The following is an 11176-nucleotide window of genomic DNA, read 5'->3' as shown; positions in this document are numbered from 1 at the left end:
GGAGAAGGGCCGAGGAAAAAAGGAAAACTGAAGGGGTAAGCAAAGAAGAGTTAGTCGAGGAGGTTAATTTTCCAGATGAAGACCAACCAAATGAGGAAGAGGAGCATCAACAAACGTGGCCTAGACGCAACAATGAGTTCAAAATTCAGTTTGGCAGTTTCCCAGATGAGATGTCATGTAACATGGCATTTGTATTACCAGCAATGTTCCAAGCTCCATCGGCATCAAATGCAAATACTGAGAAGAATTAGAAAGAAACTCAGTCGATTCGGAATTTATCAATTCTTTCTTCAGAATCGGCAGAGAAAGTGGTTTTTGAGAAACATTTATTAGCAATGACTCAACAACTCAGGCCTTTGTATGTTAAGGTATGGGTAGAAGGCCAACCTATTAACTGAGTCTTGGTAAACAATGGCTCAGTTCTGAATGTTATTCCAGCAAACACATTGAAGAAACTCGGCAAGAGTATGAAAGATGTTATCCCTACTAATGTAGCAATTTGTGGTTTCAATGGAGGTTCTACTAGCACTAAAAGGATCCTTCCTTTAGAAGTAGAAGTTGGAGATAGGATATCTTTTGCGGCATTCTTTATTATTGAATCCACGGTTTCCTATAATTTGTTATTAGGCCGTGATTGGATTCATCCAAATATGTGCATCCCATCATCATTACACCAGATGCTGATTTTTTGGGATGGAGATAAGGTAAAAATAGTGAATGTCGATGATAAGCCATTTGTGGCAAAAGTGTACTCAGCAAATGCTGTTTTGTATGACGAAGAATGTATTCATATTCGATTTGTGGGAATAAGAGCCAATGGAAGACCAACATCGGCAACCATGAGAAGAAGTCTCGCCGATCGTGAAATTGGAGAGTTGTAACAGGAGAATTCTAGGCCGAAGGTAGAAATCCCTCGGCTTGCTATAATTGAAGAAGTTGTTGATAGAAGCAAAACTTGAAAGGGAAGTTGCTCGGCAGCAGGCCTTTAGGACCGCTTGCATTAGGCTACAAGCATACATAGCCGAGAAACAGCTAGAAAAAGAAGCAATAATAGAACCAGGACCATCGGTTAATCTTACTGAGATCGATCGATTCAGTAATGAAAAGTTGGACGCAATTCAGTTGGAAGACTTAGAGTTAGCACCAGCTAAGCTCGATGATCTTAAAGTAGAAACTCAAGATCCATTAAAGGAGATGAATTTAGGCACTGACGCAGAGCCTAGACCAACTTATATCAGTGCACTGTTAGAACCAGAATTACAAGCTGAGGTTATCGGCATGTTGAAACAATACAGTGATTGTTTTGTTTGGAATTATAAGAAAATGCCAGGTTTATCCAGAGATATAATACAACATCGGCTGCCCATTAAAGATGGCTACAAGCTATATAAACAGCCACCTCGTCGAATGTCTCAAGAGGTGGTAGACAAAGTTAAAGTGGAAATCGAACGATTATTAGATGCTGGCTTCATTCGAACTACAAGGTATGTTGAATGGTTATCAAATGTAGTTCCTGTTATCAAGAAAAATGGAAAATTACGTATATGTATTGATTTTCGAAACATAAACCTGGCAACCCCAAAAGATGAGTATCCAATGCTGATAGCCGATCAACTGATTGATGCGGCTGCAAAGCACCAAATTATGTCTTTTATGGATGGACACTCAGGCTATAATTAGATTTATATAGCTGAGGAAGATATTCCAAAGATAGCTTTTAGGTGTCCCGGATCGATTGGAACTTTTGAATGGGTGGTAATGCCTTTTGGGTTGAAGAACGCTGGTGCCACATATCAACGAGCCATGAATTCTATTTTTCATGATATGTTCAGCAAGTTTATGGAGGTGTATATTGATGATGTAGTGATAAAATCAGCAACAAAAAAAGAGCACTTGGTTCATCTCAAAGCATCCTTCGAGAGAATGAAGGCTCATAAGCTAAAAATGAACCTAATAAAGTGTGCATTTGGAGTATCGGCAGGAAACTTTTTGGGTTTCTTGGTTCCTCAAAGGGGTATAGAGATCGATATGAATAAAGCTAAGGCAATTATTGATGGTAGTGCGCCAAGAAGCAAGAAACAGTTGCAGAGGTTACTTGGGCAAGTGAATTATCTTAGGAGATTTATTGATAATACAGCTGGGAAGTTAAATGTGTTTTCCCCGCTACTCAAGTTGAAGCCGATGGAAGAATTCAAATGGGATGATACACATCAAAGGGCATTTGACTAGATTAAGAAATACTTGTCGAGTCCTCCTGTCATGATGCCACCAAGGAAGAAATGGCCGATGAATTTATATTTATCGGCTGCTGAAGAATCCATTAGAGCTATGTTAGCATAAGAGAATGAAGCAGGAAGTGAACAAGCAATATATTATCTCAGCCGAGTTTTAACTCCAGTCGAGTGTAGATATACACCGATTGAGAAATTATGTTTGGCTTTGTATTTTGCAGTAATGAAATTAAGAGTCTATATGTTGTCTGTTTTGGTTTATATTGTTTGTCAAACCGATCTTATAAAGTATATGCTATCAAGGCCACTAATCACAGGCCGGATTGGCAAGTGGGCTTTAGCATTAATGGAGTTCAACTTTGCATATGTTCCTCAAAAGGCAATTAAGGGAAGAGCATTGGCAGAATTTCTTGCCGATCTTCCCTCGCCTGAAATTGAGTCACAAGTATTTGATGAGCTTGACTCGGCATCCATATTCATGATTCCATGGACTTTAATGTTTGATGGATCAAGTACCAGTGAAGGCTCAGGAGCTGGCATTGTGAAAATATCCCCAACAGGGAACCAAATTTTGTTTTTTTTCTTTTTAGATTTCAAGTGCTCAAATAATCAAGCCGAGTATGAAGCATTGATTATTGGTTTGGAAATTCTGCTAGAAATGACAGTCAAAGATGTCCATATTGTGGGAGATTTGAGTTTAGTGATTGATCAAATCTCAGAAGACTTTAGATACTTGAATTGGGAATTAAGGCCATTCCATTCATTGGTAACCCAATTGGTTAACCAATTTCATAATGTGACTTTGGAATATAGACCAAAGGCCATGAATAAAATAGCTAATGATTTAGCACAAACTGCTTCAGGAGTCATGGTGTCGAGTGGTATGAAGGAAAGGATAATGAAAATTACACGCCAATCTCTTCCATCGGCTGAAACAAGAAATCAAGTTATGGAAGAAGTCTTTGCTACTGATGTTGCCGAGTTAGATGATGATGATTGGCGAATCCCTTACATCTTGTTCTTGCAACATCCAACTCCAAAAGCCGATCGAAGAATAAAAAGAAGTGCAGTCGATTATGTGCTTATGGATGGAGATCTTTACAGAAGATCGGTTGATGATGGTTTGTTATTTCAGTAAATTAGTAAGTTTGAGGGTTTAAAAATTATGGCTGAGGTACATGAAGGGATATGTGGAGCTCATCAAGTCGGCATAAAAATGAGGTGGTTGATGGGCCGATATGGATACTATTAGCTTGGAATGAGAAAAGATTGTATGACTTACGCAAAAGGATGTATAGACTGTCAAAAACATGGTCCAATGCAGTGGGTTCCAACAATAGAGATGCAATTACTAGTTAAACCATAGCCTTTCAGAGGTTGGGTCATGGATTTAATTGGCAAGATTAATCTTTCTTCATCAAAGGGTCATCATTAGATTATTTTAGCTACCGATTACTTTACCAAATGGGTAGAAACTAAGGAATACGTATCGGTAACTCATAACACGGTGATACAGTTTATGGAGCGACATATCTTTTACCGATTTGGCTTACCAGAAACAATTGTTGCCGATAATGGGTCTGTGTTTCGAGCAAATGAAGTATTACAACTCGGCATTGATATGCAAGTAAAAATAGTAACTTCCACACCCTATTATGCTCGAGGGAATGGCCAAGCACAGGCTTCAAATAAAGTTGTTACTAAAATTATTGAGAAAATGATAAAAGACAAGCCGAGGCGTTGGCTTGAAACCCTTTCAGAAGCTTTGTGGGCTTATAAAAATTCGAAGTGGACAAGTACTGGGACAACTCCTTATCGGCTTACATTTAGCCATAATGCTGTGCTGCCGATGGAGTTAAATGTGAAATCGGCAAGGGTAGCTTTGCAACACAATCTTATACCTACCGATTATAATCAAGCTATGCTTGCTAAGTTGGAGAATTTAGATAAAGTTCAGAAACTTACTTTAGACCACCTTATGGTCCACAAAGCAAAGGTAATGAAGGCCTACAACAAACGGGTGAAGTTCAAGTCATTTGCAGAGGGTGACATGGTGTGGCAAACAATTCTTCCACCTAGAAAGGTGGATAGAGTTTATGGAAAATGGTCACCTATTTGGAAGGGCCCATACCTGGTTCACCAAGTATTGTATGGAGGAGCTTACAAGTTGAAAAATTTAGATGGTGAAATTCATGAAAGACCTATAAATGGAAGGTATTTGAAGAAGTATCAACCCACTATTTTTGAACTTATGGAGGAAAATAAAGCCTCTAATAAGTCAAATATAGAGAGTGAGTGATCTGCTTAAGCCATTTATGAAACTGGAATAAGGATGATAGTGGATGGTTCTATGGTGTGTATATCAACTTGATACAATGGGTGTAATTTAAATTTTGGAAGCCTAATTGAAACGGCTACCAAAATTGGGGGGCATTGTTGACACCCATTTTGGTAATTGGGCTTAGACTACAATTAGGCCTGATGAACATTGACGTGGCAGAGGTTTGGGCCATAAGAAGATACTAGGCTGAAGAGATGTGGTAATAAGTTTGGGCTGCAAGATATTTTACTCTACATGGGCTGAACAATAGACTTGGGCTACGGTTGAATAAAGTTAAAGTAACAGATAGATAGGAAGGAAAGTGATAAATATCAATTGTTTATCTTCATGCTGTTATACATGGATATGGATTACAAAAGATAAGGCAATGACGTGGCATATTTCGCATGAGAACAAAGTTACACACAAGGGCGTCACTGATCAGATGGATTATTTTTGAAATATTTTTGAACTTTTTGTTGGATAAGATTTATGTGTTTACTAGATTTTAGTTAAGAATTAATATTTATCTAGGAACTTTAGTTTGAATTTAAATTTAGTATTTAATGATGAGATAGAGTTTTATTGTAATTAGAATACTTATTGGTAGGAGTTTGTTTCTAATAATTTCTATAAATAAATAAGGAGGCATGCTATACTAGAGGTCCAGCACCCTCAGAATCATTTTATTTATCTGTTTGCTTTCTCAAGCACTTTCTCCAAATAGCATCCTTGCTATTTCTTCTTTCTTCCTTATATATTTCTCAATCTCTCGTTCTATCTATTTCTCTCTTTCTTTCTATCTCTCTCTTTTCTTACTATATCTATTTTCCTCCCATTTCTATTCTCTTGATACGATATTATAATTTATTCACTATAAAGTCCTTTAACTAGGCAATTTTGAACCCAAAGAGGAATTTTTTTGTTCCCTTTTTCCTCGCAATCGCTTGAAAGTCAACTTGCTCAAAGGGACTAAAGTTGATAATTTATACTTGAACCACACAAGTGGTTCTGGCACGCCCGCTCCATCTCAATTTAAGATCGGATCTTAGGAGCCGATTTTAGCGTCAACACTTTTCCTTTGTTTATTTGCTAATTGCATAGCCTTGTTTTGCCTAAGGGTCCACATGAAAAATGTCTAATTAGATTTCAAATTTGAGTATTTTTTTCTCGATAATTTCAAATTTGAGTTTTATTAATTCTGCCTCATTACATCTCTCTTATTATGTTAGACTTGTTCTCACTTTTTACTATATTTTTTTTATTATTATTATATTTCTTCTCACTCCCTATTGTTCAACTATTATCAAAATCTCTCAATTTTCAAATTAATTTTGCTTTACAAGAAAGTTTTGCATTTGTAAATTCTCAAAAATAATTTCCCAATTACAATGGGATAATTATTGCTAATGAAATCATCTACTACTTGTATTTATAATACTTTAAGGTTCATGATAAGAACTTAAAACTTTGGTTGAATATTTCTAAAATATTAATCAATTAAACTTGTGTTGTTTAAAAAAATATGTTATTTCAGTATACATTAATCAACTGATGTCATTATAATTTTGAATTATTTTGGAGCTAGGAAGAGAATCAAGTTTGGTTATGAGCACATTCTCAACAAACTCAATGAAAATAGAGTCATAGCTTGAAAAACTTAGAATTGAGTGCTAAACCTAATAAAAGTAATAGAATATTACATATGATACCATTCATAATTTATAGGCTATATAACTGCTCATTATCTTTAGAAATGCCATTGATTGTGTTATTGTAATTCTAAACTAGTTATAAGATTGTTGCGGTCCCTTTCTTTGCCTTTGTTTTCTTTGTAGTCAATTCACCGCTTTTAAATAATTTATTCACTCACTATTGGTATAACTGTCATCGAAGTCTCTCATTTTTACAAGAAAGTTTTGCATTTGAAAATTCTCCAAAATATTATCAGAGGGTAACAAGAACATTGAAGTTGACAACAAAAATGATTTGTCTATTACATTGGGATAACTTTAAATGAAGTTTTCCAGATATTTTAAGGTTGATGATAGGAACTTTTTAATAAATAATTTTTGCCTGAGCCGGCCTCCATGTTATCACCTACCTTCCTACATCAATACACACCAGACCTACTCTTGCTTCAGTCCTCAATTCATATCAACACATAGCTCAGTTTTCAAAATCTAAAGCCTCTGTTGCTTGAGAATTGCCATGGCAACGACAACGACTGATGTGAAGCTTCTCGGGACACGGTCAAGCCTATTTGTGAATCGGGTTCAGATAGCTCTCAACATAAAGTCTGTCAAATATGAGTTCCTCAAAGAGAACCTCCGTTCCAAGAGTGAGCTCCTCCTTGAATCCAATCCTGCCAACAAGAAAATCCCAGTTCTTATACATGGTGACAAGCCCATTTGTGAGTCTCTCATCATTGTCCGATACATTGATGAGGTATGGAGCTCAGGTCCCTCCATCCTCCCTTCGGATCCATATGATCGTGCCATTGCTCGCTTCTGGGCTGCCTACATCGATGACAAGGTATGATTTATGCACCTATTTTATAAAACCTGAATTTCTTGATAATGAATAATATGGTAAGGACATTTTTGGAATCATAAGATGCACTGACAGTCATCTTGTTTGTATACAAATCTCTATATATTTTGTTTTTCCAAGTAAAGAATCTCTACATAAAAATTCGGTTTATATAGCTTTCTGAATTCAAGAGTTTCTTTACTGAGCTAGTGGCATGTCATTTATGTTCTGTAAATCATGAATTTTTTTTTTTTTTTTTTTTTTTTTTGGGGAGGTAAATCATGAATCTTATTGTAACAATTTTATTATGTAATTGAAATGGTTGCAGTGGTTTCCATTATTGAAAGAGATTTGGAAGGTACAAGGAGAGGAAGCGAAAGCTGCGGCAACAGAGCAAGTGGTTGCAGGACTGGTGATGCTGGAGGAGGCATTTGTCAGGTGTAGCAAGGGGAAGGCTTTCTTTGGTGGGGATAGTATTGGGTACCTTGACATAGCATTTGGGAGCTTCTTGGGTTGGCTGATGATACCAAAGTATTTGGGAACCGCGTCTCTGCTAGAGATCAAGACACCGCGTCTGATGGAATGGGCTGAGAGGTTCTGCTCAGATGGTGCTGTGAAAAATGTCTTTCTAGAGCCCGAGAAGCTTATTGAGACAATCACCGAAGCCAGAGCAAACGCTCCTACTTCCAATTGACATTGCCTATGTCTATGATCCAATCACTTGGTAATAATAACTTGAGCAACCTTTTGGTCTTCGATATTTGTTCTTGTTTTTCCTTCTGCTTTTTATTCAAATGTAGCATCTAATGCCTCTGTGCCTCCTTGTAACGCAGTGGTATTAGAATGAAGCTTGTGTGAAGTTACCAAATTTAATTAAAGTCTCACTGAATGTTTATAGTCCTTTTCTTTGCCTCTGCTTATGTTCCTCTAAGACTAAGTCACACATGAAACACCTACATCAAGACAAACAATACTCATATGTACCAAGAAATCTTGTTTCAGCCGCCCAAACACCTACATCTGGTTTTCAGCATTTTAAGCTTTTGTTGCTTGAGAATTGGCCGTGGCGACGAGCGATGTAAAGCTCCTGGGAGCGCAGCCAAGCCCATATGCATTACGAGTTCAACTCGCTCTCAGCATAAAGTCTGTCGAGAATGAATACCTTGAAGAGAACTTAAGTTCCAGTTCTTATCCATGGTGACAAGCCCATATGTGAGTCTCTCATCATTGTCCTTCCATCCTCCCTTCTGATCGTGCCGTCGCCTGCTTCTGGGCAGCCTATGTTGACCAGAAGGTATGATTCCTCTACTTTGTACAATTAGAGAAGCATTTTGAAATCATAAAGATGTGTTGGTGGTCGTTTGTTATATATGAATCTAAAGCCTCTGTTGCTTTTTTCATTATTTATAAAAATTTCTATATAAAAATATGTTTGTATAGCATCACTCTTGGCCTTTTTGAATCCATGAACAATGCTATACCAGGAGAATTTCTATGACTAAATACGTACATGACACATACTATTAAACGGATTCAGTATTTCTCAATGGGGTGGGCTAAATAAAAATATATCAACCAAAATCAACTGTTGTTTAATTCAATTTTGGTTAATATATTAACAATGTTTCTTTAGACAATTAACTGATTAAGGCATAGAAAATCCTATTTGGGTACTTAATTTAAAAAAATTACCAATTTATGTCTGAACAATTCACCACTTAGTACCCTATCTCTTCCGTGTGAGGTAGTTCATGGCAAGCCCCCTTCCAACACTATGTAATTCACTCAAAAGCATGATTTTTGTAAGTAATTTAATTCACTCGAAAGGCAAACCTGAACTGGAACAGCGGACGATGGAAACTGAAAGATCTGAAATGTTTTGATTTTTTGAACCATCTGAAATGATATGCCTATATGGGTTTTGATATAGGTAATAGGTTTTCAACTTTTGATTCTTGCAGACAAATAGATATACTGAAATATATGGGTTTTGAACTTCTGATTCTGGTATATTGCAGTTGCACAGAGAGAGAGAGAGAGAGTTGAGAACGAGAATAGAGATGGAGGCAATTGGGGAGGCTTTTTTTTTTTTTTTTTTTTTTTTTTTTAATATATAAATCAAAAGTAGTACAATTACAAACAGGAGGACAACCTCCAGTACAAGCCCAGGAATGGACTAAATCCATTTCCAAACACAACTAAGGAAACCAAACTTGACTAGAATAACCAGAAAGATAAAAACAAAAGAAAACAAAGCTAATATTCAGAAACTAATCCCAAATAAAAGCCTGCTCAGCATGAAAAATTTCTGATCTGGAAATTCAATAAACCATCCCATTGTGTTGAAACAAAACTCCAGAGAGACCTGAAGAAATTCCATTTGTTTCAGAACTAGATACCAGAATCAGCTCTGCAACAGGCACACACAAACTGAAACAATTCCCAGCAACACCAAACTGTCAAGAAGACCAGAGAAAACCGCAGCATTAAAAAATTAGTAGTAAATCTTCCAATCGAATCTTGAGGTATGACAGAACCTCCCAAACAATAACTTGTGCAACATGTGTAGCTTGATCTTGAACTCCCTTGTGCAAAGCTTCATTTCTAATAGCCCAGATTTTCAAAATAGCAGAAAGCTTGATTGTTTCTTCGTTTCCAAGGAAAAAGCCTCAACAAACACGGATAAACAATATATACATACATACATATACATGTGTGTTTGAGCGTGTGTAAAAGAGATGATGAAACTGAATAAGAAAAAAGAGAAGCACCGAAAACCATAGGAATGGGAGGAGTAGGGAAGCAAACAATTACAACATATATGTATATAATGCTTCACTGCCCACCAATCCCCATAGATTTTCGGAAAACATCATCCCCCATTTCAGATCTGCTCTCAGCCACCTCACTTACCTTTGACAGATAGATAAACTGAAATATATCGGTTTTGAACTTCTGATATTTTGTAGTTTGCAGTTGCGCGCGGGGGGGGGGGGGGGGGTCGATTTTTGAAATTTTTCAATAAAATACACTTAACTACAATTGAGGCTCAGATCTGCTTTTGATCAGGGCAAGAGGATATCCCACCGCCCTGGCTGCAACAACAGTTGCCTGTGAGAGAAGAACCAAATCTCTCTCCCACAGACCCTCTGGTTTGCCCCGCCAACAAACGGATCCTATTCTCAATGCCAGTATGATCCACTCAGAACATATATCATCACAGCCTCTTATAATGATTATTGATTATTGATGATTGATGATGATGATGATGGAAGAGAAGGATTGGAGATGCACCAGTCCACAGCGCGCCCACGCACACACAAATATATATATAAATATATATACATACACAAAGACTTATAAAATATATATATATATATATACATACACAAAAGGGCAGTTGATTCTGTAGGAAATGAAATCATTGGCTCTAGATGATCTCCCATCCCTTATTTTGTAGGAGATCATCATTTACACAGAGGGGCAACCACCCTTAGAAACATCCCATCCCTCTGAACGAGCCTCACCAAATAGAATATGGGTTTTGAACTTTTGATTCTTGCAGACGGATGGATAAACTGAAATATATGGGTTTTGAACTTCTGATTCTTGTAGATTTTATAGTTTGCAGTTGCAGAGAGAGAGAGAGAGAGAGGCCAAGTTTAAAGTTTTTTTTTTTTTTTGAAATTTTTCAATAAAATACCCTTACAATTGAGGCTCAGGGGTTTATTTATGGATACATAACATACAATTGAGGCTCAGATCTGCTTTTGATCAGGGCAAGAGTATATCCCACCGCCCTGGCAGCAACAACAGTTGCCTGTGAGAGAAGAACCAAATCTCTCTCCCACAGACCCTCTGGTTTGCCCCGCCAACAAACAGATCCGATTCTCAATGCCAGTATGATCCACTCAGAACATATATCATCACAGCCTCTTATAATGATGATTGATGATTGATGATTGATGATGATGGAAGAAGGATTGGAGACACACACACAAATATATATATATATATATATATATATATATATTAAAATTGCATATATGTATTTTTGTTCAAAAGCATATCTATATTTTGTGAAGCTAATTTT

The 11176-nt window shown here is 36.9% G+C and overlaps 1 protein-coding gene and 1 pseudogene across 1 annotated transcript; both read left to right on the top strand.

The window, feature by feature from the left end:
* Window positions 1-6762: 6762 nt before the first annotated feature.
* LOC132304760 (glutathione S-transferase U17-like) lies at window positions 6763-7777 on the top strand. The gene is made up of 2 exons (XM_059802481.1): window positions 6763-7086; window positions 7412-7777. The coding sequence occupies exons 1-2, from the start codon at window positions 6763-6765 to the stop codon at window positions 7775-7777; spliced, it is 690 nt and encodes a 229-aa protein (XP_059658464.1).
* Window positions 7778-7785: 8 nt separating this feature from the next.
* The window catches only part of LOC132304759 (glutathione S-transferase U17-like), a 35347-nt pseudogene continuing 31956 nt past the window's right edge, over window positions 7786-11176 (top strand).

The sequence above is a fragment of the Cornus florida genome, unplaced genomic scaffold (genome assembly GCF_030987335.1).
Source record: "Cornus florida cultivar Cherokee Brave unplaced genomic scaffold, ASM3098733v1 CherokeeBrave_3.0.0_Hap2_Chr04, whole genome shotgun sequence".
NCBI lineage: Eukaryota > Viridiplantae > Streptophyta > Magnoliopsida > Cornales > Cornaceae > Cornus > Cornus florida.
This window is presented reverse-complemented; position numbering and strand designations above follow the sequence as displayed.

What these genes read in the sequence shown, in the direction of transcription:
- LOC132304760 (XM_059802481.1), top strand. Translation starts at nt 6,763, where the DNA reads ATGGCAACGACAACGACTGATGTGAAGCTTCTCGGGACACGGTCAAGC. An exon ending in CTGCCTACATCGATGACAAG is followed by an intron (nt 7,087 to 7,411) that starts GTATGATTTATG and finishes AAATGGTTGCAG; the next exon opens with TGGTTTCCATTATTGAAAGA.